General features: G+C 47.8%; 1 protein-coding gene across 3 annotated transcripts in view; it reads right to left on the minus strand.

The window, feature by feature from the left end:
- Positions 1–20,949, minus strand: part of HDLBP (high density lipoprotein binding protein) — a 39,271-nt gene that overhangs the window by 15,549 nt on the left and 2,773 nt on the right. Inside the window, exons 1-7 of one of the 3 annotated variants that reach the window (XM_032118876.1) lie at positions 9,583–9,685; positions 5,311–5,378; positions 4,657–4,769; positions 3,570–3,724; positions 2,881–3,096; positions 1,044–1,250; positions 369–584 (exon numbers count right to left, since the gene is read on the minus strand). In XM_032118876.1, the coding sequence (XP_031974767.1) occupies positions 369–584; positions 1,044–1,250; positions 2,881–3,096; positions 3,570–3,724; positions 4,657–4,732 (870 nt within the window). In that variant the 5' untranslated portion in view covers positions 4,733–4,769; positions 5,311–5,378; positions 9,583–9,685. Of the gene's footprint in view, positions 1–368; positions 585–1,043; positions 1,251–2,880; positions 3,097–3,569; positions 3,725–4,656; positions 4,770–5,310; positions 5,379–9,376; positions 9,401–9,582; positions 9,686–20,949 lie in introns of those variants that run through there. The other 2 variants (XM_032118877.1, XM_032118875.1) reach the window with 2 other exon arrangements.

Genomic DNA, 20,949 nt, shown 5'->3' on the forward strand with positions numbered 1-20,949 from the left:
TTACTCTTCAGCAACTTCTACTCATGAAACAACTTTGATACTGTCAGTTGGCCACACTGTAGCCTTCACATTTCCCTCCTTCCTTTGCAGCACCTGTGAAAACACGCACCCAGAGAGCTCTTTGTGGTCTGCTAATTTCCATTACACAAAAAAGCAGGAGATCTGTCACCTCCTTGGCAGAATGACCCCAAGTCCCACTCTGCTGAGCAAGGAAATGATAAGACCCAGGTCCATGTACTGCAAGGGCTGCTGAGCAAGAGCTGACACGAGGAGTATGGAACTGAGGGATGCAGAGAAGTAGAAAAATAAGGGAAGAAGGGCTGTGAGCAGGTGGGGGGAAGATGGGAAGCTCTAGGGACCGTCCATACCTTCTCCTCATAGATCTTCTTAACACGAGCCACAGCCTGGGCTAGCTGTTCCTTCTCCCCTGTGAAGACTATCTCTGTCTTGTTAACGCTGGGCGGAGGAATGTTGATGCGTGTCCCTGTCTCCTGCATGAGCTCACTCACCAGCTTGTTGTAAGGGCCAGCAATGAAGGGATGGTACACTTTCTCCACATCCAGCCGCTCCACGGCACGCTTATCCTAAAAGTATCCAGAACAGTCCTCAGTGGAAACTGCTGTCAGTATTACCATCTCTGCCACATACAGCTGAATTCCCAGTGCTGTCTTGCTTGACACTCTAGCCCAAGCACCCTTTCCAGTTTGCAGGCTCCATCCCTTTCCATCTAAAAACAGTGCTGTTCCAAATTTATGATATTCACGTCTGTAATCTCCCGTCTTATCTCAGCTGGCATCTAATATGGTTCACTTCAAAGTACAAAAAGTGCTCATCTGACTTTAGAGACGGATAAAAGGGTGCACCAGAAGGTGCAGAACCTGGAAGCAGTGATCAAACAGCCAGTGGAAGGGTATACACCTCCGTTCAGGCTAACAGTGTTAGCACTGGCTGTGCCCATCATGGCTACAAACATCTAATATACCATGGAGAACCAAAATGGCCGTTCAGATAATAACATGAGAGAGATCACAGGACTGAAGTACCTGCTCAGCAGAGATAAGCAGGATCTCGTGTCGGGCCTTTTCAATCCCTTCTTTAGTGCCAGTGATCTTGATCTGGTTGCTGGGGTCATCTGGGCGGGGGATCTGGATTTTGGTTGCAGTTTTGAGCTCCAGGTCCTGCAGCTTCTCACCATTCTTTCCAATGACAAAACGATGGTGCTCCTTGGGGATGGCAACTGTCGCTGAAGCCTGCAACACAAAGGCCAAGAATCTATGAGAGCCCTTGCCTGCACAGGGAAAGTTCTTCAGATGCTGCTTAGTGGCACAACTGAGGAGGAAACACAATGCCTTCTGGCACATCCTGTCCAAAGACTGATACTACACCAGAGGAGTAGATCTATGGTGCCTGTATTCCAGGAGTCTAAAACCCACTATTCCCTCAAAAGCCTTCTGTTTGCCCAGGAGCAATACTCTGAATAAGCAAAGGCCTTCAGGTACAGATGAGGAGGTGTCTACACTCCACTGTCTCACAGTCTCTCAGCACCAGAGAGCAACTGCGATGACAGCTCTGGGGTAGAGTTTATCTGAACTCTGATATCTGCTGCCAAGGCTACAGAGAAGAAGACATAGTCTGACTCCTAGGAAACCGAAATTCAACACCAGAAACTTACTCCAGCAGGCAGAGAGCTCAAATATGCTTACCACTACTGGGTGCTAAGGTGTCTTCAATGCAGCACACGCTGCTTCAGGGACTGCTTCTAGATGGCTCCTCTCGAAAAAGAGGGGTCCTCAGAGCTTCTCTCAATCTAGCATTAAAGAGCTGGTTTATAACAGGGATTCCTGGCTTCTTCCCTTCTCAATGAGTTTTTACTGACCTTACTGATAGTTTAGGATTGCTACTATGCTCTTGATCCTTGTGAATATGTAACTACTAACTAACTAGACACTTACAATTCAACCTACAATAGAAAAAGAAATAAATCAAATCAAAGCCATATCACTTGGTGTGACTCTTCAGCTTTCTGTCCACATTAGGCCAGCCAAGCCTAAGAGAAGTTGCAACACAAGACACACCTTTCAGACCTGGGGCCAATTAGGAGGGATATTTGAGGACAGTGGGGTATGGATCTGTGGTAGTACAACCTAAACTATTTCTTAAGATGCACATTATGTAGGGTTTGTCCCTTTTTCTTCCCTCTGGCAGGGTATGACACACAGGCTGAACAGCACTGAGCAGATACGGTACTACCTACCTATTGCATTAACTACCTTGGACATTACACTTTAAAACACACCATGACACCTGGCTGTGATATATCTTAACAAGAACTACCATTTTGATAATGAACTCAAGAACCTGAAGGCAAGAAATCAAAATTCAGAGGACTGAAAGGAGAAGCAACTGAAACAAGGAGTCTGCAATTACTTACCAATGGGGCTCAAGTTACACAACCCAGAACCCTGATCTGAAGCTTTCAGCATTTGGCAGAACTCCCTCTTCTCTACTCTTCTTTCTCCCAACCCTCCACATTCTTCTCTGAAGGACTTCAGAGAAAGCACCATTCCATTCTCACACACCACAAATTTTTTGTGTGAGGGGCCTGTACCCTGCCAGCACCAGCACCTCAGCACAAAGTCACAGATTGAAGACTCCACCCTTCATGCAACACCACGGCCTGTAATTAACTTTGAACCCTATTTTAAGCCTCATTTCCATTCCAAATTGCCAATTGTGTGCTTTGAAAATACATGGCAAAGCTGAATTAGTCATCTAATAACACCTCTTTGGCTTATAAGCACACACACCCAAGGGTCTCAAAGCATTTGGGAGTCTTGGGGAAGAGCAGGGATCAAGTGAGAAACAGTTAGCTGCCCTCACCTGAGTCTGCAGTCGAGCAACAATTTCCTTCCGAGCCTTCATGACTGCTTCCAGCTTGCCAGAGACCATGATGGAAAGGCCCTGGTCCTTCGCGAGAGACAGCTCCAGGTGAGCTCCTGTCTTCTGCATGATGTCAAGGCAGATCTTGGCCTGCTCGCCTTCTCCAAACTGATTCATGTCCTTGTATTTCCTCTCCTCCAGCGGCACATGAAACACCTGCCCAGCCACAGACAGATAAAAGGGCACAACAAGCTGTCAGTGTGCTTTTGCCTGACAGTTCCTCTCTCTCTCTCATGCCCATACAGGACTTAAATGGCAAGCTGACCTCCCAGGTTTGTGCACTGCATCAACCAGCTGTGCCCAGGGAAGTGCAGGAGCACTGCAGCACACAGTCTGTCCCACACTAGGAGTCTTCCTAAAGGGGGATTAGCACTCACTACAGGAATTCTGCAATGCTCCCTTCAGGCCTGCTTCAGCTATTTGTGGAACAGGGATACAGAGCTCTTTCTGGACAGTTTTCCAACACATCCCTCCCCTCCAGAGCAGTCCTAGCTCTCAGCTGCAGTACCAGGGTAAAACACAACAAAGAAGCTGACATAACAAGGATTTCATACTTCAGGGAATGCTTCACTTCACGTACTTTTGGGAGCGGGGAAAAGACAGGACATAAGACATCCACTCCCACCAACCTGAGTGATGACAGAAGCCTTTATTGGTCGAATTTTGCTCCAGGGACCAGCAGGTTCCTGGGCAGCTTCCAAACATGGTGCTTTCTCAGGGAGTGGAGGGAAGGCTTCCTTGTAGGTTGGAGGATCATTCTCTTCTTCAGAGTTTAAAGCTGTAACTAGAGTAAAGCAAATAGGGTAGATGAGTTACTTTGCCTGAAGAAATGCCCCTGTTCACAGGCAGTGCAATTGCAATTAGGCACCACTAACAAGGGAGAGCAAATGGCTTGTGCCCTGCTATTAATCCTATTACAGCTATGCCTATGGGGCTGCCAAGTCTGGAGCACGACTGACATCAGCATAGCACAGACTGCAGTGAATGCCACAAACCACCAGCCTTGTCTGAGCTGGCACAGTGGGTGCAGGGAGCGAACATGCAAGTGAATGGTGGCAGCAAACAGCACCTTATTGCCAACTTTGTCAAGAGGGGTTCAATTAGGGGAAAACTGGCTGAGCAGAAAGAAGTGAAAGGACCAGAGCAAGGGTGCAGGTCAGAAGGGGACAAGACAAATATAAGCCCAGGAAAAAGGCAGAGAGAAGGGCTATAGTTAGGGCAAAGTCTAGACAAAGCTTGTAGGCCTGTACATTATGTTCAACTCAGTTGTGCACTGGGCCATACCAAATGGGGCACTTTGCAGCTGGGGACAGATGCCAAAACCCATCACTGAGTCAGTTCACAGGGTTAGTGACCACTCCCAGCACCTGGCTGAGCAAAGGGTGGAAATGACAGCCCAGCACACTGATCCATGAGGTTCTCGTGTAGCTCAGTGCCCCACTCTTGCACGTGCCCCATCCTAGGGCTGACAGCACTGCTAGCCAGAACTCTCTGAAGTGTTCAGGCCTGTCTCCTCACAGCCCTGCACTGTGCAGCATCATCACTGCGCTGCTGGAGGTACAAAGCTAGAGTCTAGCAAAATGCTAATTTAGGAATGAAGAATGCACACTTTTGGGGAACCAGACACATGGAGTGAGCTTGTGCAAGAGCAAGGAATCTTGCCTGTGCAGTCTGGATCTAGAGGTACATCACAGGAACTCAGTTGTGTTTGCTCACCTTTCACTTGCTGCTGGGCCAGGCCGCTGCGGTGTTCAGCAAAGCTCTCCTGGGTCAAAACTGCCACAGAGCTCATTGTCGACTTCCCACCCACACACAATCCGGGTATGCCACTGGAAGAGATGGAGGCAGCAACACTATCACCAACACCACCCAGGATGCACACAGTCACTCCAGGAAGACAAAGTGTATGTTACTAAGCACTCTTCCAGTCATCCTCCTGAAAAGCACCCACAGTGCCCATCAGCTGCCCAATTTCCTTGTTAAACCAGACAGGAACTCAGGATGGATATTTCCTCCCTACAGTCGTCACCAAAACCTCCCTAAGCTCCTCCCTAAGAAGGCAGAGGATGTGTAACCTAAGAAGGTCACTGGAAAGGGGGACACCACAAATTTTTAAAGCGTATTCTAATTAATCTGAAGTACGGTCTAATTAATCTATTCATTATTAATGGCGGGCAATTTTTAAATGAGTATGTGAACGTCTGGATAGTCAGTCCAAGACCATTGTGTATCCCTGGAGAGAAAAGAGATAAGAAAAGTTGCCTCTTCCTGAGAAACTTACTGAGGTGCCTGACTGAGGGACATATTCAGAAAGCCACTCTGTCTAGCAAGCTCAGCAAGATGTTTGGCTCTACCAAAATAAGAACTTACCAGCTAAATGGTCAGTAGCCAGAGAGTCCGTCCTGTAAGCTGCCTGTTTGTCAGCCTGCCAGCTTTTGCTTTATAGAAAAAAAGAAATTAAAATAAATAAATTAGGTCCAAGACAACAGAAAACCATGACACCCCTGTTACTGTAACTTTCAACAGAGCACCACCTGTATGTTTCAAAGTTGCACCTTATCCAAAACACTCTCATACCCAGTTGCATCTCCCCATACATGACACCTGTCGTGTTTTACTAGCTCTGCAGGCAGTGCCACTATCTACCCAAACTTCACAGCAGGAAGTCTGGAGTAGTTACTCTTTCATCACACTGGCTACAAGAGTAGCCATACAGTATCAGGCAAAAAATTAATAACAGATGTTCAAGACATGAAATTTCAGGGTTGCAAGCAAGACCTTCTCTAGTCAGAAGAGACTAACAACCTGAAAACCTGCCAACAACACTGCCATCAGTCACAAGTTAGGAATGTAGTTCAGTGGAGCTTGGGTGAATCAACACAGACATCCTCACAAACTAAGGCAAACACTCAGGGCTCTTGACACTCATCTGTCGGGCAGCCCAGCTCTGCAGTTTTTATTGCAATAAGATCATGCACCAGGCACGAAATTCTGTCTCCACACCTAAATCTGAAAGCTAGAAGAAAATTCACACTGGTTTACATGGACTATTTTAAACATGTACACAAGACAGAAGCAGGAAGAGAAAGACACTGCTGGGAAGGACTTTCCATCTCCTGAATCCGGATCTGCAGATTTACTGAAAAAGCGTTTAGGAATACAAGTGAAAATGTAAAAACCAGTACAGTACACACTCTGTCAGTTGTACCAAATCCACACCCAGAGTCCCCCAGAGCTGTGCTTCAGCAGAGCTTGCATTCTCCTAAAATCCAGTGCCTCTGCCTGCTCATGGGACAGGGGGCCCCTCTCCCACACACACCCTGCAGTGCTGCTTGGACCATCTTCTGTACAGCAAACTTGATCGCTTTCTCAGGAAAGTGACAGTTGCCATCTCTGACCTCTCATTGTTCTAGAAAAAGCTCCCCAAACCAGTGCCACTCCTAAAAACACAGCGTTGCTGATGGGGTGTCTCACATCATGCTAGAGCTATGATGCAGTAAGGGAAGCTGATGGTGGCAGAAGGAGGGAAGAACAGGGAGAGCAGTGATGCAAGAGTCATACAGGCCTGATCTGCACCTCAGCCAAGACTGTTTTTTTCCCCTACTTCAACACGCCTTTTACAGGCAGAAGGCAGCACAAACTGTGCTGTCAGAGCAGTAGAGCTAATGTTGCAATTAATCCTGGAATGAGGCAGCAGGTACCAGGACAGCCAGTCATGCTGCTGAAGTACAGGTGCTGCAGCAATGCAGATCTCTGCAAGGCATTTGCTGCTGTACAGAAAGGGTGGCTAGTAACCTGGAGAGCCGATTTTTTTTACTCTGGCTAGTAACCTATTTTCTTGGAGAAATCGCCTTGCTGTCCAGGGTTATGCCACAGTGTAACACGTGGTTATGTGTCCATGGCACATGCCTGCATGGCTCAAGCTGCTGCAGATCCAAGGAAAGCAAGTTAGTGCCACGGCACCTGTTCCAGACTATCTTGGCAAGGCCTGCAGGCTCCGTGGCAGCTCCTCCAGCCTGTTGGGTCACTAACAAGGGTGCCACCACCTCATGGCAAGTTCCAAATGAGGCCAGGAGGGAGAAGCATCCTAGGCATCACAAACAGCTGTCAAGCTCTGGCTCTGCCTTGCTAATGGCACAGATGTGCTTATAACTCTCATTTCTCCAGAAAACACCACCTGGCTGATTTTGCATGTGTTCTGCTCCTTAGAGGAGGGTAAGGATAAGAAACCAGTGAACGACACCCAATATAGTGCCTACTTGAAAGCCACAACCTCAAGGCACAGCTGCTGGTTTCACTGTGTACACACCAGCTGCAGAGATCTTCCTTGCTGCCTCCACCTCAGAGAACAGCCAGACATTCAATGAGAAATCAAAGGGCAGTGTTTATCCATATGAATTTCTGCTTCGTCACCCATACAAGAAGCTAAGAACAAATACTCCTCATCTCCAGCAATCCCAAGCATCTGGTATATTGTAGGCCTCAGGGATTAATCTCTGGCCAAAATCAGAGGCAACCATTAGAATGGTATTTTAAACATAATGTCAAAACCAGCAGCTCAAGCACTGCATTTGGATCTTACACCTCCTTGGCTTCCCACTTAGGTTTTGAAACTAAGGTTACAGCTACGTCATGCCAGTGTGCAGCTGACTGGGTCAACAGGTTTCAAACTGCCTGGTTGATACACTGCCTGTGGTGCTGGCCTTGTGCACCAAAAGAAGTTACAGAAGTCTAGAGCACACTTCAGTAATGAGAACGAAATCATCCTAAAAAGAACCTCCAGCAAGGGGCAGAGCTAATCACACGGCAAACATTTGTATGAAGAGAAACAAAGGCAAAGTCATGAGTTACACTGCCAATACAATCAGCTCTTGTGGATGGAAATGTCAGCTATACGTTATTTAAAAGTATATTTAATAAAAACATGATCACTTTTTTAATCCCATGCAGCAAGAACCGCACATAGCAACAGGACTGGGCTGGTTGTGGTAGGCACTGTCCTCTGCCAAACGTTCACGCAGGACAGGGCAATCTCTTTTGGCTGATGAATGGACACGAATGAAAATACTTGCTTTCTGAAACCCGACGAGCTTCCTCAGAGATTGGAGGCCCAGGCCCCCCAGTTTTGGGGGAATCACGCTGACACAGCTGCTGTGCGGCAGAATGCAGTCTCCCTTCGTAGCGATTCCCGACTTAGTACACCATAGAGTGCAACACGACCGCAGCCCTGGCCGCGGGCAGCCCTGACCCATCTCCCATGTTTACTCTTCCACTAGCGCCGGCCCCGCCACCACGTCTGGCCCTGGACAGGAGGAGCCCTGTGGCGGCCCCGCCACCGAGGACGTGCACCCGGCCGCGTCCTGCTGGCCGGCCCGGCGGGGCAGGCACAGACAGTGCCTCTCAGCGGGGCTGGCAGAGGGCTTCCCCGGCCGCGCACCGAGAGCGGCATCGGCCCGGGGGAGCCTTCCGCGCCGGGCTGTCTGCGCCCGGAGCCTACCCAGGCCCACACCGCCACCGTGACCCCCGGGGCAGCGGCACGGGGCCGCCCCTCCGCTTGGCCCCGCGGTGCCCGGCAGAGGGGCGGGGGAGCCGCCAGGCCCCGCGGGCCCGGCCGGGCGGGCGGCGCCGCCAGCGCCACCTCAGCACTGGCGGCACCGGGGGCGGGGCGGCGGGGCGGGGCGGCGCCCTTAAAGGGCCCGGCGGTCTCCGCTGTCACCGCGCCCCCCGCGGGGCCGAGCGGGAGGGGGCGGCGGGGGCGCGCCCAGCGCACCAGGACCGTGCGGGAACGGGGCCGGGGCGCGGCCAGTGCCACGGGGCAGCTACAGCCCAGCCCCGGCAGCCCCAGCCCGCCGCGGCCCTGCGGGTTGCAGGCCGGGGCGGCCGCATCAGGCGAGCGGGGAACAGGCGCTCCCGCGGGGCCCAGTGACAGCCTCGAGCGCGGTTCCGCGGCCACCGGGACGCTGCCGGTGGCGGTAGCGTGGCGGGCACGGCCAGCTCCGGGCCCGGCGGTGGCACCTCCCCCCGCCGACGGTGGCCAGGAAGCGGGGCCAGGGCGCTTGTCCTTCTATAGCCACAGCAGGAGCAGAGCGCTCGGCCCCGCGGCAGGCTGGGCTGCCCGCCGCCGGTGCTCCGCGGGCTGACCAACACTGGACGAACGCTCGCCGCCGGCTGCTTTAACTCGTATCGGAATCAAACCCTACGACCGCCGGGAACGGCGTGGAACCGCGTCGGCCTGCGCCGCTAACCGTCTGCCACCGACGACAGGAACCACGCCGCGCTCGGCCTGGCCGGGCCGCCCCCTCCCCACGCAGCCGCGGGGCTCGGCCTCCACATCGGTCCGGCCCCATATGCCGGCGATACGCGGCAGCTGCTGCCGGCCGGCACAGCCATACCACCACCGTCCGAGGCCGCGCCGCGGGGCCAGACTTTTCCCCACCTCCCGCCGCCGGATACCCTCCCTCGCCGGACTTTGCCCTGCCCGGCCCGGCCGGCGGGAAGTTAGTGCGGAGTTTCCAGGCAGCGCCGACACGTCGGTGCCCTGGAGAGGATGCGAGGCCGCCTCGGGCCGGGCCGCCCCGCCAGCCTCCACGTCGGCGCCGCGGCCGCGGCGGAGGGGCCGCCCCCCGTCCCCCCGTGACTCACTCCGGCCGGTGCCCGCTCGCCCGCCCTTCTGGAGAAACGGAGCGCTCCTGGGAGAACGGCGCGGCGCCCGCCCCGCCGCATATATAGGCCGGGCTGCTGCCAATCCCCGGCCCACACGTCAGCGGGACATGCCCCTTCCCGGCGGGGCCGGCCCGCCACGCGTGCCCTGCGCCGCCGGGGACGCCCCGCCGCGGCCGAGCGGCCCCGGAGCCTGTGGCTCTGCTGGTGGCCTCGCTCCCGCCGGCCGGCCCGGCCCGCGGGGCGCACGGCGAGGCAAGCGAGTCGCGGGTGGCTACCGCCCGCTCTGCGCGCCTCGGGACCGCGCCGCCTCCTGCTCCCCGGCTGATACCCGCGGTACAGGCCCTTTCCACCTTCCCTGCGTATCCCCCCCAGCGGCAGAGGGGGCTGGGGCTGCTGTAGCCGAACCGCCCGCGCGTCCTTACCCAGCCCCGCGACGGCCCCAGAGCTCAGGATTACCCACTTTGGTCAAGCCCGGTTTCACGCAGGGTTAGCGAGCAGTGGCTCATGAGGGCTCTGATCAGCCTGAAAACCACAGCTGGCACCGCAGAGAGCAAACACCTGGGGCTCCTGCCCCGTGCCGCGAGTGGAGAGGGACAGCGAGGCCCCAGCCCCAGGTGGCCCCTTGATCCGCCTCCTCCTGCACAGACACTGACAGAGCAGCAGCTACCTGAAGTGAGGCTGCAGGCAGGCAGAAGGGGCAAGGTAAGAGTAAAAGTAGGAAAGAAAAAGAAAAACGAACAAAATAACATAAAATCCCCAAAACCACAACACCCCCTCTCTCCCAGAAAAGTAAAAAAAGAGAAAAGCCCCTCTTCTTATTCCAGTCTCTAATTTGAAAATGGGGAAGAGTGAAGGGGGGGAAAAGGCAAGCCAGCAAGCACAATACCCTCCTTTCCTGCATAGAGGATGTTTATTAGTTTGTGCAATATAGATGTTTTTAATTATTAGCTCTGCGCTCTCAGTGAACCAAGGAAAAAACCCTGTCTCATCACTGTAAAAATACATCAGATTTGAACTGATTTTTGTGTTAGCTCATTTTCCTACACAGCATTAATCTTTCTCATAAGTCCTAACACGCTTAGTGACTGGTTTTCTCATTCCCACCTTGAGAGAGAGCACTTCCAGGCCCTAGCAAACAAAACAAAAGACGCTGCTCTGTGGAGCTCTGACCACAAAAATTTGAGGTCTTTGGGATAACTGCTTTTGATTACATGCAGTAGATTTTAGAGATTTTGTGCACTGTATTTATAGAAACATGGATGCTATTTAGCCTTTAGTAAAATTATTACTTATTATTAAACAAGAGTATATTTCTCCATTTCTCCTCTTTTTATCTTATAGCTGGGAAGACATCATCAAAACACTTGAATTTTTTGACACAAACAATTTAGAACTATAAATAAAGATACACTTGTGGGTGAAATCAGGAAGTCTCCTGAACAGAGGAGAACAATCATCAAGAACTGACACCATGCCCAGGCACCTCCGTGATCTATCTCCCCCGCCCCAGCCTCTCCTCAGAAAGTCTGGGGATGCAGGAATCCCGCTCCAAGCATGGGGCTCTCCACAGAAAGGCACTGACCAACTGCTGCCACGTCATATATGCTCCAGGAGCTGGCTCTAGCTGCTCTGCCACAAACTGCCTGGGCTGTGGGTGCCACAAGCATCCATAAGGCACACAAGCAGGCTGGTGCCTACCAAGGCATTGATGTGCAAGAGCAGAGCTCCAGGGACCTGGGCAAACCTCAGCACCTCCAGACTTTGGGCAGCAGCTGCAGTGCAGGGTGCTGTAATTTGGGACTCAGAACCTTGCTTAAGGTGCAGGATGCTTTTCTGGTGCTTTTGCTCCCTGGTGTTTATCTCCCCAGCGCAAAGCAGGCAGGCTCCTTCCAACACCCTAACTTCCAATTAACTCTAACTTGAGTAAGTACCACGATCCCTTGTGCCAGGGAACCACAGAAGCATCGCAACCTCCAGCCTACAGCATCCTACCAAGGCACCAACATCGTGCTCCCTCAACTCCACCTCATTATCTGGTTCAGCAGGGGCCCTCTGTGGGGACATGCCACCTTGTGCCTCTGGGATAACCACATGGCCCTCTCCTGCTCTCTCTATGTAGTGCTGCTGCAGCCACGGGTTGCCAGGTCATTATGGATTTCTGGCTTCTATCACAGCTTCCTCTCCAGGTCTGCTTAAGAGGCAATCTTCCTCTGCCTGTTGCTCTTCCTTTATTTCCAGCTGCAAGTGGTGGGAGGGAAGCCTGCCAGTCCCAGAAACTACTGGAAGGCCTCGAGCACCTCACTGTGTGCCACCCTCAAAAAATGATTTCTGCTGAAGGAAACCTGTCACAGGCTGTTCTCCTTAGAGGAAGATCATCCACAGGGAAAGAGGTGTGTGTATGGGGGGAAGAGCTCACCTTTCCTCCCACATTCAGTAAGTGCAGAAGCGTCCTGTGCATGGACAAAAGCACATTTAGAGAGTGCCAGGAGGCTTATTTCCACATCCTGCTCCCACCAGCACCAGACCATCCGTGTCCCATCCCATACCTTTTCTTCAATGAGGCTATGGAGTATGGGCAGAGAGGGGTCTGCATGGATTGCTTCAGGCCTGCTCTGTCTACTTACTTGTCCACAAAGACAACCTCTCACTAAAAATTAAATTAAAAATACACGTGTCATGGAGATGTGTGTAAAATGGCTCAGCTATAAGCAATAAGAAATAAGAAGCTATAAGAAATTGGTAGCTGAGGGGAATGGAGACAGAAGAAGGTACCCAACCCCTTGACAAACACTAACCTACCACTCTTCCCTCCAGCAACCCATATTTTGGCAGCATTACAGCAGACCCCAATTTCATGACTTGTTAGAACAACTGATTAAGAAGTCTCCCAAAGAGAACACCAAAGGGTGGCAGAAAGGGTAAAGGATTGGGCAGTGCACAGTTTCCATGGCTTATCGGACTGGCAGCTCATATCACCAGTCTGAGGGAGGACACAGAAATGGGACCAGCAAAAACATCAAACATGCACAGAGATAAAACTAACACTGAACCGGTTTGGGGCTTGTTTTTTTGGAACATGTGTTCACCCATGTGAAGGCAAGGTTGAGGAGTTAAGAAGCTTTCCATAATCGCTTCACCCCAGGACTCTTGGGGAAGGGAGAGGAAACTGCACCTTAAATGACTGGAGCAAAAAGGTTGGTCTTTCCTGGCACATCTACCCTCGGCTGAGCTGGGATTTTGCAAAGCATTTCTTCTAGCCTATTTGTATTTTTTGTTGTTATAAGAGAGTCCTATTTTTCCTGCCAGAAACCGAAAGCCTTATTTGGAAAGCAACCCAAGTATGTTCCAAAGAGTGTGTGCTGTGATTTTATTTCCTGTTAAATATAACCCCAGATTTCTAAAACTGTACAAATAAGCACCTTTTTGTACTCTGGGTGCTTATCCCACACACTCAACTCAGAGAACACCACAAAAGAGCTACCCCTGAAAGCATCCATTTCAGCACATCCCTTGCCAGTGGCATTAAGAAAAAAGGGCTGGGGGTATACTTTGCATCACACTAGAAAAAGGAAGCAAAAGAGGATTCAGGATGCAGGGCACTTGTATGCCAGAGAGTACTGAGGTTCTCAGCCAAAGCAGGATATGTGTCTCAGCTCTACAGCTATCGCTGTGGCTCGCCAGGGGATCTTCCAACAGAACACTTGCATTTCTACAGAAAATCTCTATTAAATTGAAGCTGAGTCAAATTACATAGATCATTCTGCTAAGACGATAAAAAAAGTTTAATCATTAAAAAACGACTGAATGTGAGTCCACATTGCTTATGTCTCTGTGACTTTGAGACTAGTTTTTACTTATTTGCCATGAGGAACAAAACTTCCAGGGACGTGCAAATCAGACACCTATCTTCTGCATTCACACACCAGGGCTAGGAAGAAATTATTCCATAGGCTAAATTCTGCCCCTTGGCTGTACTTAATGCAGCCCCTCCATCTTCAGAGGCCCACTGCAAATACCTAATTAGAGAACTGAAGGCAGAAAGAGAAAAGTCTACCCAAGCCTAGACACTAATCCCAGCTCCAACCACTTAGTGATATTGAAGTGATAGTGAAGAAGGGAGGGTGGTGGAAGGAAGATGAGCGACTATGTATGTTTGTCTCACACAGGATCTGGGTGGTATAAAATACAGGGTCCCAGGTGGGTGCAACACCACCTGCCTTTCTCCTGGTAACCTACATTGTTTATTGAGGGCAATTCTCTTGCAGGAACAGAAGAGCTGACTAGATACTGAAGGAAAATGACAAACCTCAGCAGGGCTCTCAGGCCAATATGGGTCTTTAAAAGACTTATTTCCTGGGCACTCTGACAATAAAATTATGCAACCATCAGCTAGCAAAGAATATGTACACTGCCCTTCCTAGCCTGTCACAGGGGATCTATAACAAGGGGCATGCAGAATGGTAGGAAGAACAGGAGCAGCTTCCTGGTGTGGACAGAGTTCTAGTGTGAACAAGGAGCATCAGGCCTTCTGACTGCAGAGGGAGGAAAAGCTGCTGGTTTTATATAGGGACACTGTGAGAAAATGAGATTTAATGAAAAAAAAAAAAAATAAAGAGACTCAAGCTCTGCTCTTAGATTTGCTGCAGATTTGGTGAACTGGCCAGCAAAATTCTCTTGGTTGCCCTGGCTGGGCACACACAGCATCTTGATTTTCTCTGTGGACTTGTTATTTCATTTCAGGTTGTTCAGAATGCTGTGATACTTGGATGTCAGGTGCTATGACAAAATAAATGCCTTTTCAGAGATGAGGAAGAAAAAAAATCAATGGACGGTTTAATAAAATCAATTCAAAAGCAAAGGAAAAGGAAGCCACAGAAGACTAGTTTGCATCTGCCCTTCTGCTTACACCGTGAGAAAAACCTGATTTAACATAAACTTGGCTTTCAAGAAGTTGCAAAGGAGTAGAATTTTTAAGGAGTAGAAGCAAATTTCAGGTTCCTGGCCTTGGGGACCCAATAAACATTTTCATGAGGAATAAATATGAGGGATAAAGTAAAATACAGTATCTTTCAGTTTCACAGTAAAGCAAAACACTGTTTTGACTCAAGAATGAAAAAAATGGTTCAGAAAAAAAAGATTCCAAATATATTGCACAGAAATAACAGAAATTCAGAATATCTGGCAACACATGGAGGTCTGAGTCTCTGGGGCCTGCTCAAAGCAGGGTCAGACCAGGGCATTCAGGGCTTTCCTCTCTCAGCTCTTGAAAACCTTCAGCTGCACAAACTTTCTGGGCAACCTATTCCAATACCTGACTATCCTTAGAGTGAAAAAAGGTTTTTAACTTGCAGTTAGAACCTCTAATTTCAATGTTGGCTCTTTATGCTGATCTGAACTTGCTTTTTAGTTTAAATTACCACCACACTGTGTGCTTATCACTCCCAGGTGCTTTCAGAGCGGTGCTGCAGCACTGCTTGCCATTCTACACTGCAGAAGAACAAAACTCTTTCACAATTAGTGAATGGAGAGGCACTTCCCAAAGCCTGCTAATATCCCAGTTACCCAAGAAATTAGGATTTTGGAGATACTGCAGAAGAAAGCACGCACTATTTTCTTTCTGTTCTTCAAATGGAAACTTTCACTTCTCTCTCCTTTGGCTACTGCGTTGAAGTTCTTTTGTTTACCTTTCAGTGTCTCCTGTTCTCTCTCCACTGGCCACTGCAATATAAAATGAACACGTGGCAATTTTTTTAAAGAAATGCTGCCAGCAGCTCTCATGCACTATACATCACTTAGCTTAAAAAAGCAGGGGATTCGCAAGCCCTAAATTTACCTTTTTCCACATTAACTGTCACATACTTAGAAAATGTAGTCAGCTGTGTCCCTTAGCTCAAACCTGTCACCAAACTCACCAAGACCCTCCTCCAGGTACTCTTAGGCTGATGTTTTGCAGGACAGAATTTAAGTACTTGCTTACAGCAGTTTATAAAGATGACAACAACAACTTCTTTTCACGCTGATTAGATAAATATATACAGAAAATGAAAAAAAAAAAAAAAAAAAAGAACAGTGGCAAACTGAGACCTCCCCAATGCCACTTTTCAGGGGAGGAGCGGAAAAATTGCAACTGAAGCAAAAATGTAAACAGACATTTGGTTTTGTCCATTTTGTTTAGGTTACAGTTCTTTTTAATCTTGCTTAGCTACTTTGATTTGATGTATTATATAAAAAAACCTCAGCAAACTTGTACAAGGCTTCTTGAAAGATTTTAAGGATTCCTGAGTTTCTAATGTTTATTGGACAACGAAGACTCAAGAGAATGCCAGAGCTCCATTTTTATAAACTTCCTATGCGCTCTGGTATGTTTTGCTCCGAATTCCAGTTTCCCAAGTCACATGGCTTCACAAGACTCTCTTATTCTGTAAATTTTATTTTTCTTTATTTCTGTCTTTCATTTGCAATAAGCAGCTTGAAATTACAAACCAGTAAAGTCAGAGTTATTGTGACAAACAAAACACTTGAAAGAATAAAAGCCTGAAACTTGCAGAGAGGCTAGTGCTTTGTTTGGAGCAGGACAGAACTATTTAATATTGAAAAAACCCACCTTCAGTTTGGCAACAATTCCTCTGAAAAAGCATTAAAGTAAATATCTGATTCCAACTGCTACTTTGGAAAAGCAATGCTTGGACCCTCGCTATTTAAGCACTGCCTTTCCTTTGTCCTATTCATAGCACATGCAACAGGGGCTCAGCATATCCACAGACAAGCACTAATTCCTAATCTCTACTAGGCCAAGCAAAAGGCTCTTCATGTGTTAGACAGAATTACATCACAGTGATCTAAACTGACAGTGAAAAACCCAGACAGTCTTCCCTTCCAAATTTGCAAGGCCACTCTAAGCCTGCTATGAAAGAAGAGAAAGAGAGATAGTGAGAACTCAGAGTAAAACTATTCCCCATAATTGTTACAAATAATATTATTTTACGCTTAAAACCCCTTTTCATAACTGAATCATTCCCAGTTCTACTCTGCTCATCTTTAGGCTGAACTGGAACAGGACATGAACCATTTCGGGTACAATTTTTTTGTTTTGATACCTCATGCTGCTCAGTCCTCCACCCACTTAGTTATTGTCTTTTGGATTAATAGAACGGTGTCCTGAGCAAGATGAGTTTTCAAATAAAATAGAGGGGTTAACATCACCTAAATTTGCAAGAACTTCTTCTGTAAATACTCACTGCTTGCTCTCATTTTACCCATAACCATGCTGCAAGCAACAGAGCCATCAACTCAGTATTTTAATTTCATGAAACTGCTTATAAGAGCAGGTGTAAAACTTGACTTTTAAGCTTCCTCAATGCTTAACCAGCTCTACTTTTAAGCAATAGTCATACCCACAACTTGCTATTCTCCAGACATTCCAAGGGTCCTTGTAAGACCAAACACCTAAATCCCAGCAGGCTGCACCAACTGCTGAAGCATTCACTTTGAAAACAAAGGCATATGCACTAACAGGTCAACCATAATATATTCCCATTCCCACTCTCACCCTGCCTGCTCTGAGAATTGTTCTTTTCAGCTTTCCTTTCAATTGCTCCAGCACAGGTTTACATTCAGCTTTATCACTGGCACAGAGATAACAGCAAACTTACTTTCTCCTGAGCAATGGAAACAGCTGGGGCCTGGTGTACAAACAGCAGAACTGTGCTCTCCTCTTTCAGAAAGGCAGGAGAAGTCAGGCAGTCCACACCATCTCCAGTGCCCACTGGAGACATAAAAATGACCCCCAACTTCTGGGGCGAGCAGTAATCAGTCCACTTCAATCACTCCTGGCCTCCTGTTCCACTGTGGCTTTCTCTGGCTTTGCCTTTGTCCCTGCCAGTGGGGAAATCTTAACCCTGTCCCTTAGTCTCTTCCTTTTTCCTAACTCAACCCATGTACCCACCCCTTGCCCGAGGTCCCTGTTCCAGGCACACAGCCTGTCATAGGCTTTGTTTGTCACTCATCTTTGGCAACTATCCAGTTTATTTTGTGAAATATCCAGTTTAATTCCCAGTGCCAGAAGTGCAGGGATAGACAAAACCACAACACTACAAAAAAGCAGAAGAGAACCAGCAAGTGATGCTAAAGCAGGTGGTACCACCTGAATCAAGCACTGGCCATCAAAGCAGTCAGTGTTCCTCTGAAAAAAAGCCTTTGCAGATTTTTCAGCAGCTCGCTGTAAAACCTGTGAAATACCAGTCAACCAAAACTAACAGGGGTGGGGAAAAGGGACAGGGGAGTGATGCCCATGCTATGTGCCAATACCCTGAACCAAGCCTGACATTTGAATGATGGATGTAAGAAGATTATTCCAGCTATCCAATCCCTGATGAAAAATATGCCAGAGGTTACCTTTGTGACAGTCAGCTATACTGCCTCATGGTATTTACTGTGAGATATGATACCAGTAACCTTCCTTTAAAACCAGAGTCCTGACATGTACCTGGCCTGTGACCTGGGGTCAGACAGCACTTCATGGGCTTTGACAGAGATCTCAACAAGCAACTATCAATTCAATAACACAGAGAGAAGGCTGGGTCCTGCCTCCTCCAAACAGGATTGTAACAGTCAAAACACAACACGGTTCCGAGTCTTTCCTCCTTAAAATCCAGTTGTTTGCTGGGATGTTGCTGAATTCATAGCTACAGCACACAAGTATCAATTGTCATGATATGAGCACTCCCAGAAATTCTCCTTCACAGGTATTTCTCATGCAGGTAAAAGACGGGGCATGCACACAAGTTATATGTGCGGATACTTTTACCAGAATCACACTGACATATGTTTATAAACAAGTTCCTTAGAGAATTCTTTTTCCTGGTTTTGCTTTGTTTCCTTGTTTTCATGTTTGAGTTTGTTTTGTTGTTGTTGTTTTCTTCCAGGGGGAGGGATGGGTGTGTCTCTTTTCTTCCAATAATGCTAAATAAATTTATCTGTTCCATCCTCAAATTTCTCCCAAGTGGTTCTTTCTCATCACTGAAAAATATTCAGTAAAGACAGAAAAACTGTTGCTGGAAAACAGTTCCAGACACTGTGCTGTGGAGTGTAAGAGAATCTGGTACTACTTCCATTTTGCGTCAACAAGTAAACTCATTTTATTTTGCAATTAAATTAAATAACATCATTTAAGGGAGGTCGCATAAATATGACTGTGCTATTCAATCCTCTCAAAGGCAAAACTTTTCCTGTGAGTCACCATTTCTTTGTGCCATGCAGCGACTGAACCAATCCCTTCCCTTCTTCTAGTGCTGTTTTTCCACTGAAGTTAAACTCATTATGACTTCCTCTAGATGAACCTTTTGTGGTCCATCTTTTCTCTCAGGTTTCTCCCTGTTTTTTTCTGCCCACTGCTATGCAAGTGCCTCTTTTGTGCCTCTAGCTGGACATAACTCCTTGCTCCAACCCCTGCTCCTCACAAAAGAGTGACATGCTTCCCTTGCTGCCTCAGCAACACAGCCAGCTCCCACAGGCCAGGCAGCTGTGGCCAAGGTCAGCCCTCTGCATCCCCAAGAGTACTTAAATGTACTTAAGTTACTTACATGCTAATATATCTAGCAATAATTTGCAAAATATTAGTAGGTATCTTTGAGGCTTGAAAGATCTACCAAATGCAAGATTCAACAACACAGAACCAGTTGTGAGAGACAAGTGAAGTCTACCAGCAGGATCAAAGAAAAGTATCTGTATTATATAGCCGCTGCCAGAAATGATTCCCGGACTTCTGCAAGACTGCTGGGAAAATATCAGAGCTTGTGTAGGTAGAAACACCAAAGATCATCTAAATGAAGGAAAAATTAAGTATTTCAGCTTTAACATACCTTTTTTATCAAACTCAGAACACTAATTACAGCCTGACTACTTCTCCTTGATGCAATTAAAACCTTAAACAGATAAATCCTCTAGTAACTCAGTTTTTCCCCTTGTTTTGGATGGAACTTTTCCTTCTCATTTATTGATACATCTTTTTCCAACCTGACTTTCTGATTTCCTTCCACTGAAGTCATATCATGAGAGCTAAGGGGCAACATGAGTTCACAGAAGGAAGATGTGAAAAAGATTACTAGAGTTATTAGGCGTTCAGGACTTGCTCTTTAAGATGGGAATGCAAATCACAAGATTTTAATGAGACTGCTTAGGTCCTAAAAATCTGCTTTCTTTTAAAGCTAAAGGACAAATAAATACAAATATAAATACAAATCTCTCAGGTGTAATTCCACATCCAGGATAAGCTAGTAACCCAAAACTGTTCTTCTAAACCCAGGAATTTCTAAAATGGAAAGAGCTCTTGAAACAAGTCCTAGATTCTTGAAACAGTACTAGATTCTTGACTTAGTGACCAGTCTAGCATAAACACCTGGAGGCCAGAGACCAGCTCCAGGTGTACTGAGTCCTCTGCAATCCCTTCCCCAAGAGGCCCTACTGAACAGGGCCCTCCCTTCCACTCCAGATGCAGTCTCACAGGCCACAATCAACACCACAGCCTCCTGGAAGCACAGACTCTGCAGGAACAGCTTCTAGACCAAAGGCCTAGAAAAAACAGTAAGTAAAATAAAAAAACATGAGCAAAGCCCAACAAGCTACACAACAGCATTCTGCTTTCAAAGGCAGGGTAATCAGGAAGAGGAACAGAGGCCTAATCCTGCAGCTGGGTTTTATTTTCCTATCTCTTCTTTATCTGTTTTCATATTTTAATACAGTAACACCTACTTAATTCTTGCGCAGACACATGTTGCAGAAATTCTACAGGCTCTGGGCTCCTGGACAAGTTAGACTTGTTACCTCTTGGATGAACATGCCTTTCTCAGTCTGCTTTAAAAACCCTGTTGCAACTTCTTCAACGATGCACAGAATCCCAGACTGGTTTGGGTTGGAAGGCACCTTAACCATCATCCAATTCCACCCTCAGCCACGGGCAGGGAAACCTTCCACTAGACCATGTTGCCCCAAGTCCCATCCAACCTGGCCTTAAATATTGCCAGGAATGGGGAAGCCACCGCTACTCTGTGTATCTTTGTCAAGACTGTAACAACATTCCCATAAGGGTTCAAAACACCCATGGGAACACTTGCCAGTCTTGCTGTTTCACTCTAAGGTTTATTTTATAAGCTCTGCACAGCACAGGTCTGAGCACTTCCTTCTGCAGAATTCTTAAATACAAAACAAAGTTGAACCATTGCTGAGCGACTTTTTTTTCAAAAAGAAACATTTTCACATAAATCCGATACTCTACAGAAATCCACCAATCAAATTGTCAAAACGCTGCCAGTTACAGTAAGTGAACCATTCATTCATAGGGGAAGTTTA

Source organism: Corvus moneduloides, chromosome 10 (assembly GCF_009650955.1).
Source record: "Corvus moneduloides isolate bCorMon1 chromosome 10, bCorMon1.pri, whole genome shotgun sequence".
NCBI lineage: Eukaryota > Metazoa > Chordata > Aves > Passeriformes > Corvidae > Corvus > Corvus moneduloides.